The 15,930-nt window shown below is 41.5% G+C and overlaps 1 protein-coding gene across 1 annotated transcript in view; it reads left to right on the forward strand.

Moving 5' to 3' along the window:
- esyt2b (extended synaptotagmin-like protein 2b) overlaps positions 1–15,930 on the forward strand; it is a 269,639-nt gene that overhangs the window by 57,996 nt on the left and 195,713 nt on the right. The window contains exon 4 of the mRNA XM_034175565.1: positions 13,748–13,803. Coding sequence (XP_034031456.1) covers positions 13,748–13,803 — 56 coding nt within the window. The remainder of the gene's footprint in view (positions 1–13,747; positions 13,804–15,930) is intronic.

A 15,930-nucleotide genomic window follows, 5' to 3' on the forward strand; every position in this document is an offset into this window, starting at 1 on the left:
TGTCGCTAACTTCACATTTCTCAAAACAGAGTCGCCAATAACCAGAGTTTAATCCTCGGTGGGTGTGTCACCGAGTGGGGAAAAACGGTTAGAAATGTGAACGGGTTGGCGGTGTACACAGGGCTTCTGTTTAGGACTACGCTTCCTCCTCACAGTCACCCAGTCGGCCTGCTTTCCCGGCTGCTCGGGATCTGCCAGAGGGAAACTAACGGCGGCTAAGCTACCTTGGTCCGCACCGACTACAGGGGCCTGGCTAGCTGTAGAATTTTCCACGGTGCGGAGCCGAGTCTCCAATTCACCCAGCCTGGCCTCCAAAGCTACGAATAAGCTACACTTATTACAAGTACTATTACTGCTAAAGGAGGCCGAGGAATAACTAAACATTTCACACCCAGAGCAGAAAAGTGCGGGTGAGACAGGAGAAGCCGCCATGCTAAACCGGCTAAGAGCTAGTAGCTGCGCTAAGCTAGCGGATTCCTAAAAACACACAAAGTGAATAATGTGTAAATAATTTAGAGGTGATTCAGCAGAGGGAGTGCTTTAGTTAAGGCACATGAAGATTACACTGTGAAACAAATCGTTATCTAGTTAACTAGATCAATCTAACTGCACAGATTAAACAGCTAACAGATACAGAAAAACACCGCTGTGCTCCGGAACAGGAAGTGATATCAAGGGACACAAAGTAGTCCTGCACCCTGATAACGCAAAGCTTGGTCGGTACGTAAGATTTAATTCTTTCAGCTAGGTAGGGAGGTGTCAGTCCGTGAACAATTTTATAGACTAGTAGCAGAACCTTAAAATCTGATCTCACTGGGACAGGAAGCCAGTGAAGGGATGCCAAAATGGGTGTAATGTGGTCAAACCTTCTGCTTCGTGTCCAAAGTCTGGCTGCAGCATTTTGAACCAATTGGAGAGCCCTAATGTTGGACTGCAGTAAACCAGAAAATAGAACATTGCAGTAGTCCAATTTAGAAGAGATAAGTGCATAGATCAGGGTCTCAGCATCAGCCATAGACAGGATGGGACAAATCTTCGCTATATTTCGGAGGTGGTAGAAAATAGGCTGCTCAATATTGCTAATGTGGAGGTCAAAGGACAATGTAGGATCAAAAGTTACCCCAAGGCTCCTCACTTTGTCAGTGTGATGTATGACACACAAGCCTAGGCTAAGCGTTACCTGGTCAAATTGATGCTGATGTCTCACTGGACCAAGAACCATCATTTGTCTTATCAGAGTTTAAAAGTAGGAAGTTTCTAGACATCCAACTACTCACTGATGCAAGGCAATCTTCTAAGGATTTTATATGAATGAGATTACCAGCAGTTATCAGCATGTATAACTGAGTATCATCAGCATAGCAGTGAAAGGTAATCCCAAAACGCCGCAATATGTGCTCAAGGGGTGCTATATAAAGGGAGAAAAGCAGGGGGCCTAAGACGGACCCCTGTGGAAGCCCAAACTTCATGTCACTAAGGTTAGAGATAGTGTAACTGTACAAAACACAGTGAGAACAACAGGTCAAGTATGACGTCAACCATGCAAGAGTACCCCCAGTCATCCCAAAATGATTTTCCAGCCTGTCACTTAGAATATGATGATCCACGGTATCAAATGCAGCACTGAGATATGACAGCACCAGAACTATAGCGGTGTCCGAATCCATTGCAGGGAGAAGATCATTCACCACTTTAGTGAGAGCCGTCTCTGTGTAAGGATATTTTTTAAAAACAGACTGCAGTGGCTCAAAGAGATTATTCTCAGTAAGATGGTCCACGAGCTGCCGTGACACCATTTTTTCCACAATTTTAGAGCAAAATGATAGATTTGATATTGGCTGATAGTTTTTCAGTACTCTAGGGTCAAGATTAGGCTTCTTAAGTAATAGTTTAATCACTGCAGATTTGAAATATTTAGGAACAGATCCAGATGTTAAAGAAAGATTAATAATTTCCAGCACAGTCGGCCCAAGAGTGGGCCACAGGTCCTTAAACAGGTTTATTGGTATAAGATCAAATAAACAGGTTGTGCTTTTTGTTGATGTTATGAGTTTTGTCAGCATGCCTAGAGAGATACTCTCAAATTCTGTAAATCTAGGTAATACCTCAGTAATGGCCCCCACCTCAATAGCAGGGTGTAGTGGCTGGGTTAAGGCATGCTGGGATATATTTAACATAATATCTTCTATTTTCTTCTCAAAGTAATCCAAGAAATCTTGTGCTGTAAAAGGAGAGCGAACTACAGGTGGTTGTCCATGAATAAGTGTTGCCACCATGTCCACAAGAACTTTGAGTTATGCTTGTTTTTGTTGATCAAATCAGAGTAATAGGTCCGGTTTGTAGCCAGTAATGCATGCTTATAGTCTAAGACTGCATCACGCCACGCAAGGTGGGATACTTCTAATTTTGAACTACGCCATTTCTGTTCTAGACCTATAGCCTTATGCTTGGGGTCACGCAGGTAATCATTGAACCAAGGTGACTGTGTTTTGGGGGAGCGCGGTTTTAACAAAGGTAGTGCAGTCATGTCGAGTGTAGTTTTGAACACTGAGTTTAAACTATCCAAAAGATTATCTACTGATTGGGTATTTGCCAAATGTGAAGCTAAGACATCAGGCTGTCTAGGTTCGAGTTCAGTTTTAGTTGAGGAGTTGATGCATCGCTGTAGTGATATATAATGTTGTTGTTCCGCTACACACGACAGCGAAACTCTGAACTTAATAAACCCCCACCTTGCTTCGCGAAGGACGTGACTAAATGTATATGCTGGTGGGCAGGCCTCATTTAAGGGGAGGATAGCTGTAGGCTTAAGCCAAGTTTCACATAACCCAATCATATCTAAGTGATGATTAATAATTAGATCATTAATCAACAATGATTTTGAGGATAGTGATCTTATGTTAATGAGACCCAGACTAAGGACCTCATTGGGGTTGGCAGTTGAACTGTTTGGGTTTAGGGTTGGTTCCAGAGTAGCATAAGATGCCTAGAAGCAGGTTTATGTTTGAGACATTCCACACACGTTGTAGGTAGCATACACAAAATCTTTGATATTGCTGGAACAACCATTGGGCCATCCTCAATTTCAGCATCATCCAATGTAGTAATGGGTATTAAGTTTGCAAAGCACATCACTCTATGATTTTATGGACACGTTTACGAAAGCAGGCCACAGTCTCAACTTGTTGAATTTCCCTCCCTGGCAGATAAACTGCACTATCACCATAGTGGGTTTTCAGCACTAATTTCCCCACTAAGATAATTGATTCCACACCCATATTTGTCATAAGCTTTGCAGGGTCTCTAATCACCTGCTCCGTGGCCTGCTTTCGTTCAGTCTTTTCAGTTAATACCAAATTATATTGTGTTTGCAGGTCTAGTTTTCTTTTATAGAGTTCAGGGGTGGGTGAAATGGTGTATTGAGCATCCACCGCATTAATTCATTTAATAAGCTTCTCCTGCTTAGATCTGTTCATTTTATTAATCTTGGCTGAGTATGATATAATCTCACCCCTGATGACAGCTTTCAGGGTTTGCTATAGAATACTAGGGGAAATATTGTCCTTTTGATTTGTATCTATAAAGTCGTCAATTTTCTGGGATACTAGTTCACAGAAGGCACATGTAAATGTTTATCAAATTTCCAAAGGGGACGTTCGAACTTATAAAGAGGAAATTCCAGCTTCAGTAACACAGGGACATGATCTGATTCAATTATGGTGGAATATTCTGCTTTCCTAACATAGGGAAGAAGGGTTTGATTGATTAAAAAAAAATCTATTCTAGTATATGTATGATGCACTGGAGAAAAGAAAGATAATGACTTTTTTGTGGAAATAAAAACGCCAAGGGTCAGCACTCCCTATATGGTCCATGAAAGTTGCGAGGAACTTAGCCATCTTTGAAGTGTTCACAACCTTAGGGGCAGAATGGTCCAGTGCAGGATTGACACAGTTCAGATCACCACCAAAGATTAATTGTCGAGAGGACAAATTTTGTATTGATGAGATCTTTTTTTTTCTTTTTTCTAAAGTCCTCATCGTCCCTGTTCGGAGCATAAACATTAACCAAAATAATGGGTCTGTGTAAGAGGAGCCCAGGTACCATTACAAATCTTCCTTGTGGATCTGAAATAATAGCAGTTGCATTAAACTGAATATTCTTATGAATCAATATGGCTGTTCCACTTGTTCTAGTGTTTAAATTTGAATGGAGCACTTGCTCAACCCACCTATGTTTTTAGTCTGTGAAAACCAATATCACCTTTTAAGTATTTGAGGTGAATGAATATTCTGGCTCTTTTGACAGGCCCATTTAATCCTTTTACGTTCCAATTTAATGAACTGTGCAGCAGCACATCTTTAATTAGTGCTATCTATCATGTTTTAGGTAAAAGTGGAAAATATAATAACACAAAAAGTTAAGACAAAACATATACGTTCATAGACATTGTTTCTGAGTACAGGTGAAAATGAGATTTGCAGAAATCTAGAAGTGTCCCTTCCCTTAACCAAAACCGTCATTAACAACAAAACTAAAATCAAAACTAAGCCTATACTTGCCCCTGAGGCAAGCTGCAGGCTGCACACTATATCCAAACACTTCTGGTAATACAGCTTCTGAATCTTTGTACTCAGGAGGGCCCCCAGTAACATTAAGTAACCAATCTCAGAGTCTTCTCATATTTAGATGAAACAACAAACAGGCTGGACTAGAGAAATAATTATATGTGTGTAAAATGGCTAAGTGACATACTGTATATCTAGAACAGATAATCACACGTGAGAGAACACATGAACTGAAATAGCAAACAGATTATTGTATAACAGGAAATTTATAGATAAAAACTTAAATCTAATATCAGTCCAGCTGTAACATCAGTCGGTGTCCATACCATAAATCAGGAGGATGCGAACGTCTCGTCATAATACCTCTGAGCTTCATCAGGCGAGACGAACATCAGCACCGCGTCCTGGTACATGACACGCAGCCGGGCCGGGTACAGCAGGTGGAACTTCACGTTCTTCTGGTAGAGGGCTCATTTCACGCCGTTGAACGCGGCCCGTTTTTTATGGCCAGTGCAGTGCTGACGTCCTGATACACACGGATAGTGCCATCCAGATATTTCAGCTCGTGATTTCGGGCTCAGCACAGGAGAGCCTCTTTCTGTTGGAATTTGGAAAAGCAGACCAGGAACATGTGGGAGGATTTCCCGTGGCCAGTCCTGAAGGTCGGGGTCCGGTGGGCTCTCTCCAACTCCGGTAGTGCAGGAAAGATGTCTGGTCCCATAATTTGCATCAACAGCTTGGACATGAACTTGACTGGATTTTTACCATCCTTGCTGCCTTCAGGGACATTTATTATGCAGAGGCTGGTTCTCCGTGAACGGTTCTCAAGATCATCCAGTTTGTCCAGGAGAGACTAGTTTTGGGTTTGAAGCTCAATGATGGTCTACTCTACTGTTGCTAAACATTCAAAACTGTCCCCAGCTACAGACTCCACGGAGGTAAGGCGCTTTTGAAAAGAGTCCACTGTTGTTTTAAATAAATCCAGTGAGGCATGTAGTGGTTTAACTGCTTGGATCAAGAATGAGATGTCGTCCCAAAGTGAGGTCCTCTGTTTTGCAAATTCTGCAGACAGTTGGTCCATGGCAATGGGCACAGAAATTGCAGGTTCTTCAGATGTTGAAACTTTGGTCGATGTTGGCGGGCTGCAAGCCGCAAACGATGCTCGTTTCCCTGCAGCACTCGTGGCGGTATGTGTAGCCGGGGTATGCGCAGTGTTAGTTGATTTAAGGTTCTTAGAATTGCTCATTTTTGCAAGATAAACCCTTACAAAAGTCTCATAAAAAATATTATGTTGATGTTCTGAGAGGAAGATTGGTAAAATAAAAAGTAGCAGAAAGTGAACCAGGAGCCCTCTGGAGTGCATCCTCTCTCTACATATGCAACCGGAAGTCCATCAAGAGTGATTTTAACATGACTGCAAGTCACCATGACAAAAATTCACAATTATGTAAACTTTGCAATTAATCCACGGTTCACATGCTTGCAGAGCCGGGGGGTGGGGGTGGTCTGTGCAGAGCATGGATCACCTGTGATCATTTTTTTTCTGTGCTCTTTTTTGTGCATGTTTTTTCTTGCATTGTGTACATGGTATAAAAATGATCCTGTGCAATTTATACTTCGGGAACAATGGAACACAGCAGGAATCATAAATTGGCGTCGGGTAACGTCTTGTGAGTGTGTGGATTCCAGTCACGCTGAGTACCGTCCTGTTGCTCTGACTTGCGCTGAAACCACTTAATTCTGCGTTGATCAGAGGACACAAGCAAAAATTAAACGTTTAATTAAACAAAATTAAACATGTTTAATTAAACATGTTTAATTTTTGGTGTCCGATTTGCTTCGTCCTTTGCGCCCTTGCGCTTTTGTGGCGCTGCATCGTCTCGGCACTAGGTTGCTTCCACATGGCATCGTCATGACGACACACGACGCAACTGGGAGCAGTCCCGGTGTGACAGGGGCTTTACACCACTGTCTTTACACCTTCATTATTTTACTGGCCTCCCACTCATTCACAAACATGTACAACCCCTGGCAATAATTATGGAATCACCGGCCTCGGAGGATGTTCATTCAGTTGTTTAATTTTGTAGAAAAAAAGCAGATCACAGACATGACACAAAACTAAAGTCATTTCAAATGGCAACTTTCTGGCTTTAAGAAACACTATAAGAACTCAAGGAAAAAAAATTGTGGCAACCAGTAACGGTTACTTTTTTAGACCAAGCAGAGGGAAAAAAATATGGACTCACTCAATTCTGAGGAATAAATTATGGAATCACCCTGTAAATTTTCATCTGCAAAACTAACACCTGCATCAAATCAGATCTGCTCGTTAGTCTGCATCTAAAAAGGAGTGATCACACCTTGGAGAGCTGTTGCACCAAGTGGACTGACATGAATCATGGCTCCAACACGAGAGATGTCAATTGAAACAAAGGAGAGGATTATCAAACTCTTAAAAAAGGGTAAATCATCACGCAATGTTGCAAAAGATGTTGGTTGTTCACAGTCAGCTGTGTCTAAACTCTGGACCAAATGCAAACAACATGGGAAGGTTGTTAAAGGCAAACATACTGGTAGACCAAGGAAGACATCAAAGCGTCAAGACAGAAAACTTAAAGCAATATGTCTCAAAAATCGAAAATGCACAACAAAACAAATGAGGAACGAATGGGAGGAAACTGGAGTCAACGTCTGTGACCGAACTGTAAGAAACCGCCTAAAGGAAATGGGATTTACATACAGAAAATCTAAATGAAAGCCATCATTAACAACTAAACAGAAAAAAACAAGGTTACAATGGGCTAAGGAAAAGCAATCGTGGACTGTGGATGACTGGATGAAAGTCATATTCAGTGATGAATCTCAAATCTGCATTGGGCAAGATGATGATGCTGGAACTTTTGTTTGGTGCTGTTCCAGTGAGATTTATAAAGATGACTGCCTGAAGAGAAACTGTAAATTTCCACAGTCATTGATGATATGGGGCTGCATGTCAGGTAAAGGCACTGGGGAGATGGCTGTCATTACATCATCAATAAATGCACAAGTTTACATTGATATTTTGGACACTTTTCTTATCCCATCAGTTGAAAGGATGTTTGGGGATGATGAAATCATTTTTCAAGATGATAATGCATCTTGCCATAGAGCAAAAACTGTGAAAACATTCCTTGCAAAAAGACACATAGGGTCAATGTCATGGCCTGCAAATAGTCCGGATGTTAATCCAATTGAAAATCTTTGGTGGAAGTTGAAGAAAATGGTCCATGACAAGGCTCCAACCTGCAAAGCTGATCTGGCAACAGCAATCAGAGAAAGTTGGAGCCAGACTGATGAAGAGTACTGTTTGTCACTCATTAAGTCCATGCCTCAGAGACTGCAAGCTGTTATAAAAGCCAGAGGTGGTGCAACAAAATACTAGTGATGTGTTGGAGCATTCTTTTCCTCAGAATTGAGTGATTCCATATTTTTTCCCTCTGCTTGGTCTAAAAAAGTAACCGTTACTGACTGCCACAATTTTTTTTCCTGATTTCTTATAGTGTCTCTTAAAGCCAGAAAGTTGCCATTTGAAATGACTTTAGTTTTGTGTCATGTCTGTGATCTGCTTTTTTTTTCTACAAAATTAAACAACTGAATGAACATCCTCCGAGGCCGGTGATTCCATAATTTTTGCCAGGGGTTGTAGTTCAACCCTTTAAGCGCCTTTCACATTGGCGTATTCGTAGAGCTGCTCATTGCAGCATATCGTCTACGCTGAGTTGAGCAGCTCTACACCCACTTTTAGCAGCTCTACGTGGAGTTTTTGCTCCGTACGCAGCAGTATGTTGAGCGTTACGCGCGTAGGATGGAAGAAATTAAACGTTTAATTTTCTTCGGCGTAGAGCGCTGGACACAGTCTGAAGCAGGTCTACGCAGCACAGTGTTACTGCATGCAAATCTGTGCAACACTGCGCTTCTGTACACAACCAAAAACTGAGTGCATCAGCTGGAGAACATGAGAACATGATCACACAGCCCACAGCACCTCTGTGTTCAGAACAGGGAATCGAACCTCAACTCAGAAATCCAGAAACACAACAGAAACAGCAGGTCGGTCGGTCACTCTCTCTCGCGCACATGCTCTCCCTCACTCTCTCTCTCTCTCTCTCTCTCTCTCTCTGTGTCTGGTTAGACCTGTGGCTTTAAATAAAAGCGCACTCGCTGCATGTTGGTGCGCTCATCAAACGCCCTGATTGATCAGGTCTGATTGGACCTGTGTTTTTAAAATAAAAGCGCACTCGCTGCATGTCGGTGCGCTCATCAAACGCCCTGATCGATCAGGTCTGATTTGACCTGTGACTTTAAAATAAAAGCGCACTTGCTGCATGTCGGTGCGCTCATCAGACGACCTGATCGATCAGGTCTGATCAAATCAGCGGACCTGATCGGAGCAACTGGAGCTTTAAAAGTTTAACGAGTCACAGTGTTTCGTTCAGGGCAGCCTTTACCACAGCCAGACTCAGCAGCATCTGTACACAATGAAAGTGTTCCACCAAGACAAAAAAAAAAATGATGATAATAATAATAATAATAATAAATGTTAAATGTTTTTGAGCCGCACCACACCTGCAGTAGAGAACAGAGCGCACTTCCACAGAGGCAGAAAATAGCACTGAACTGGTTTAATAGCAGCATGGTACACACGACTGTGTGCACACATTAAAACGTGAACACGCAGCTGCAAGTATGAAACGAACACTGAAAAAGGCTGAGTACGCGCGTATTTCGGGTGTATTTAAATGAAACACAACGCCACAATGAGCAGCTCTACAAATACGCCAGTGTGAAAGGGGTTTAATGTCTTCTCCTCTGCTCCTCAGTCGTCTCTCTTTTTGTTTCCTGGGCAGAACAGCGCGGTCGTTTCTCTCCTGTTTTTACACTATTTTGATTGTTCTGCACAGAGCACACTCGTATGGCGGCTCTCTGCTAACATCTTCCTTTTATTTCTTGCACTCACTCTTTCCCTTGTTCCTTCTTCACAGCTCACTCCCCGGTTGGTTTTGTTTTCACCGGGACATTTGGAGCTTTATGCTTTTGTTTAGTTGTGCATCTCTGGAGCATTCACCTTCTCCAGTTATTTTCTGTTTTCCCTTTAGGTGCACTGTGTTTTGATAATTACTCACCCTTGGTCCATAATTTCATTGATTGCTCTCTGGCCACTTTAAGAGAAAGGCCTTTGTTGTCTCTTATTGCCATATGGTGGTCAGTTTAGCTGTTACTATTCTCATCTTTCTTTGTATCACTCGTTCCCAGTGATTTTACTTTTGCTACTTTTTTACCTGCTAATTTTTGGTACTTTCACCTGAGTCTTTTTGTGATTAACTGTGCACAGTTTTTGGGCTGGATTTTGACACAGAATTTGCCTCATGAACTGGAGCCTTTGCAGCAACCACTGTGTACTGACTGTGCCTGTACTGTGTGACCTGTTTTTGCCTCTTGGTGAATACACACCTTTTTGATTACATCAGAGATTGGGCTTCTTGGACAAACAGGTTGTGTATCTCACTGATTCCTGATTGCCTCAACCTGGAGGCTATACTTACTACACATCACACTGTCATCTGCAAACATTAGAGTCCATGGACGTGATGGACTGTTACTCGTGTGTGAGACACTTAGTCAGTTATTTTCAATAACTGACTAAGTGTCTCACACACACACACACACACACACACACACACACACACACACACACACACACACACACACACACACACACACACACACACACACACACACACACACGTAGCAACAGAGTGTGCATAATATATTAAGGGAAAGGGCAGATTTTGACTTGTTCCAGATTTTAACAAGTCATTGTTTTTCTGTTTTACTTGAGGAAAAACTGGTTTAAATGTTATACGAGGTCTATTAGAAAAGTATCCGACCTTATTATTTTTTTCAAAAACCATATGGATTTGAATCACGTGTGATTACATCAGACATGCTTGAACCCTCGTGGGCATGCAAGAGTTTTTTCACGCCTGTCGGTTACGTCATTCGCCTGTGGGCAGTCTTTGAGTGAGGAGTGGCCCACCCTCTCGTCAATTTTTTCATTGTTTAGGAATGGCTCAGAGACTGCTGCTTTGTTTGATAAAATTTTTTTCAAAACCTGTAAGGCACAACTGAGTGGACACCATTCGATAAATTCAGCTGGTTTTCGGTGAAAATTTTAACGGCTGATGAGAAATTTTGGAGTTTTACTGTCGTCGTAAGGATGGCCCATGGCGCCTGATGGCGATCTGCGCTTCGAGGTGGCAGCGTCTCACCGTTTCAAGTTGAAAACTTCCACATTTCAGGCTCTGTTGACCCAGGAAGTCATCAGAGAACAGATAACTTTCAGAAGAAGTCGGCATGAGGAGTTTATTCGGACATTCCATTGTTAACGGACATTTTGTAATGAAAAAACGTGCGGGCAGAGTCGCATGTCGGGCCGGACCCGACCGCAGGGGGTCGCGACAGGAAAAACACCTCCGTTGGAAACCTTAACGGGCAAGTTGGAACATGCCCAAGCTGTTAAACAATTTCTCAGTTACTCACCTGTTGAAAGCCATCAAAAGCCGCCTGAATTTTACAAATGGTTTTCAACACGGAGGTGTTTTTCCTGTTGCGGTGCACACAAATTTGCGAATGTCGTCACGGAAACGACTCTGCGAATTTGCGCGCACGTCTTTCATTAAAAAATGTCCTTAAACAGTGGAATGTCCGCATAAAGTCCTCATGCCGGCCTCTTCTGAATCTTCTCTGTTCTCTCACGACGTCCTGGGTGAATTAAGCCTTAAATTAGGATGTTTTCAGGTCGAAACAGGCCGACGACGGCGCCTGGAAGCGCTGCATGACGTCCCGCTCCGTGGGAAGTCCTTACACCGACAGAAACACCCCATAATCTCTCATCAGCCGTTAAACTTTTCACCGAAAACCAGCTTAATTTCTCGAATAGTATCCACTCGGATATTCCTCACAGGTCCAGAAAAAATTGTGATAAAGCAACGCGTGCCGTCTGGAGCAGCGTGTGAAACAAAGGAATTCAGCCGAGAGGGGGGGACCACATCTCACTCAAGGCCTGCCCACAGGGAAATGACATCACCGACACGCGTGAAAAAACTCACGCATGCGCACGAGGGTTCAAGCATGATTGGTGGAATCGCACGTCATTCAAATCCATATAGTTAAAAAAAAATAAAAGGGTCGGTTTATTGTCTAATAGACCTCGTATATCTAGGACAGACTGTTATACATAGCTTTTAAACCTCTTTGAACTTGTGCTTAAAAACGTCCACTTAAATTTGTTGAATTATGTTTGAAAATGTTTGTTGTTGTTGACATCATAATCCATGGATATGCCTGTCTGATCTTGTCCGTCGATCAAATAGGCATCTCTATGATCGGTGATGCTGGCAACAACAAAATTTTTCAAACATAATTCTACAAATTGTGAACTTGTCTAAACCACATACTCAAAGAGGTTTAAAAACTGTCTAATAACAGTCTGTCCTCAATAAATAACATTTACAAAAAGAAAAAACAGAAAAACAATAGCATGTTAGAATCTGTCCAAAGTCCAAATCTGGCCTTTCCCTTAATAAATTACACACACTCTGTTGCCATGTGTGTGTAACACACCAAGTCAGTTATTGAAAATAATTAATAAATTCATTAATCAACTGGTTCACCTCCATTTAAAAGTTAGTTTTAGTTTCTGGAATACTTTATAAAAACTGGTGCCGAGGACCAGAAAGTGCACTTAACCTCATTACAACCTACAGACTAACCAGACTCTAGAGAGCTGCTGCTATTTTCATAAATATTTCATTAAGCCAGGTGTTTTTGTACTGAGCTCCATCAAGAACCTTGGCTCTTATAATGCTAGTTGTGACTCATCTGTAGCTGATTATAAACAGTGCATTTTGAAATACTGAGAAAAGGGACACTTTCATAGACAAAATTAAAAATGTAGAAACAAAAATTGCCTAAATACTTTGGATGTGTTTGCATTTCATTGCCAGAAGGATGTACACTTCTATGCCTTTTTTCTAGTCATGGTGTGACATCTGTGTTGAAATGAAATGGATAAGATGTGCTTGTAGTGTAGACTTTTAGCTTTGTCACATGCAAGACACCCATCCACCAATGAAAACTGAAGGAATTATAGATTTCTGTGGATGTGATTGCAGAAACTGCAGTACAACCTTTCTGTTGTATGGCCAGTCACAGCTTCTTGGCACAGTAGGACAGAGAAGGATTTTAAAACTGATCAAGTCTAAGCTGAATTCTCTCATGTGCCTTCTGCCAAACTGTAGCTGAAATTTTATGGGGGTTTTTTAAGAAAATTCTTCTCCATGCCACCTACACCATAAATAACTGGTAATACAACACACAAAGGTGTCGGTTGTGTTGGTGGCTTCCCACACTCCTCTGCCTATGCCATACATATTTATCACACAGTAATTGTAAATGATTGATGTAAATGAGGTTCAATACATATTCAGTGACTGATATGGAAATGTTCATATATCTATCACCTCACTCATCTAAAGAAAACTTTCTGTAAACATGTTGGTTTGTATTAACTATATATATATATATATATATAGTTTAGTTATAGCCTCTGAAAATGCAGGCACTGTTTATAATAGTTGCTGTCATTCTTAAATGGTTAATGCAATATTTTTTGTTAAAACCCTCAAACTCTATCTTAAAATCTACAGTACATGCACATCTTAATTGTTTCACTTCAAATGCTTTGTGGTGGTGTACAGAAGCAAAATGCCGATTTGCTGTCAAAATATGCATGGAACTGACTTTAAGCAGCATTTGCCAACCAAAATGTTATTCAGACAAGCGTTTTTAAAATGAACACTGACACAAAGCAAAAAGTCAAAGTTCAGATTTATTCAGTGTCCTCAAGCTTCTCTCAGTCTATATCATGTCTGTGCTCTTAGTAATCATTTTATTTGCTTGTCAGGAAACAAGTTGAGTGGCACATGTAGCACAAGGGAGAGAACGCAGTAAAATAAATTGCTTGGATCAATATACAGCTATTCACACGTCCACTGTACTAGTTTTAATGAAGTCATTCAGATAGGTGAGCAGTCGGCTGTTAATTGATCACCTTCTTTGCTTTCTCATTCCCTTAGATTGTGGAGATAAACTGGACTGGACTGACCAATATACTGGACATTCCTGGGCTCAAGTAAGTCACTTCATATGTGATCATCTTGTTAATCTCGGAGACACGTCTTGTCTCCTTATATTTGTGTATGTATAAGGTAGAGAGAAAAATATGACTAAGTTTTAAACTAGTTTACTCCTATTTATCCATAAATATATTTTAAGGATATTCTCTTGATTTATGAGTGTACCTTCACTGCGGCCTGTCCTATATCTGAATATACCCCAATTATAAATAACGTGTTGCCTTAGCGAAGGGATTCTAGGGATAGAAGTCTAGGTTTGTGACTTCAGCTGAAGAAGTCAGAGAAAATACTTCCTAAAGTTTGAACACAGACTCAAAAGGTCTGAGTTGCAACAAAATAGTAATTTGTAGACAGTAGATACTTTTAAACATATGTTTGCTGCAAGGCATGAAATGCATAAACACACCAGCTGTTAATATAATAATGTGGCAATATGTTGAGCTAGACAGAAGGTGAATGTCATCAGGAAAATATTCTCAGCGCTTCACTTGTTCCACATTTTGTTTTGTTACAAATTCCAAAATGGATGAATTCAATTTTTTTCCCTCAATGTTCCACACACAACACCCCATAATGACAATGTGAAAAAGTTTTTTTTTTTTTTGAGATTTTTGCAAATTTATTAATAATTAAAAAACTAAGAAATCTCGCGTACATAAGTATTCACAGCCTTTGTCATGAAACTCAAAATTGAGCTCAGGTGCCTCCTGTTTCCACTGATCATCCTTGAGATGTTTCTTCAGCTTAATTGGAGTCCACCTGGGATAAATTCAGTTGATTGGACATGATTTGGAAATGCACACCTGTATACATACAAGGTCCCAAGGTTGACCATGCATATCAGAGCACAAACCAAGCATGAAGTCAAAGGAATTGCGTGTAAACCTTCAAGACAGGATCGTCTTGAGGCATAAATCTGGGGAAATGTACAGAAACCTTTCTGATGCTTTGAAGGTCCCAGTGAGCACAGTGGCCTCCATCATCAGTAAATGGAAGACGTTCGGATCCACCAGGACTCTTCCTAGAGCTGGCTGCCCGTCTAAACTGAGCAATCAGTGGGTGAAGGGCCCTAGTCAGGGAGGTTACTAAGAATCTGATGGTCACTCTGTCAGAGCTCCAGCATTCCTCTGTGGAGAGAGGCGAACTTTCCAGAAGGACAACCATCTCTGCAGCAACCCACCAATCAGTCAAGTATGATAGAGTAGCCATACGGAAGACACTCCTTAGTAAAAGGCAAATGGCAACCCACCTGGAGTTTGCCAAATGGCACCTGAAGGAATCTTAGACCATGAGAAACAAAATTCTCTTCAGAATCAGAATCAGAAGAAGTTTATTGCCATTGCCAGTGAACAGGATTCACAGACTAGGAATTTGCTTTGATATAATGGTGCAACATTAAGCAGAAAGCAATATAAAATGCTAAGATAAAATATAAAATATGTGCTAAAATAAGATAAAATATAAGATGAAATATGAAAGGCTGTGTGCAACAGAAAAACAGTGCAGTGGGAGGAGTGCAATTAAAAACCAAAGTACATTTGTCTAAAGTGACCCGTGATAAAATGATAAAGTGACAGAGTTAAGGTTAAGGTGACTGAGTTATGAGGTGTTCATGAGTCTAACAGCAGAGGGGAAGAAACTGTTCTTATGGCGGGAGGTTCTGCTCCGGATGGACCGTAGCCTCCTGCCCGAGGGGAGTGGTTCGAATAGACCGTGTGCAGGGTGAGAAGGGTCAGCTGTGATCCAAGCTGCTCGGCCCAGATGAAACAGATGAATTCTCTGATGAAACAAAGATTGAACTCTTTGGCATGAATGGCAAGTGTCATGTTTGGAGGAAACCAGGCACCATCCCTACATGATGGTGGCAGCGTCATGCTAGCAGCCGCAGGAACTGGGAGACTAGTCAGGATTGAGGGAAAGATGAATGCAGCAATGTCCTGGGCAAAACCTGCTCCAGAGCACTCTTGACCTCAGACTGGGGCGGCGGTTCATCTTTCAGCAGGACAGTAACTCTAAACACACAGCCAAGATATCAAAGGAGTGGCTTCGGGACAACTCTGTGAATGTCCTTGAGTGGCTCAGCCAGAGCCCAGACTTGAATCCGATTTACCATCTGTGGAGAC

Source organism: Thalassophryne amazonica, chromosome 1 (genome assembly GCF_902500255.1).
Source record: "Thalassophryne amazonica chromosome 1, fThaAma1.1, whole genome shotgun sequence".
NCBI lineage: Eukaryota > Metazoa > Chordata > Actinopteri > Batrachoidiformes > Batrachoididae > Thalassophryne > Thalassophryne amazonica.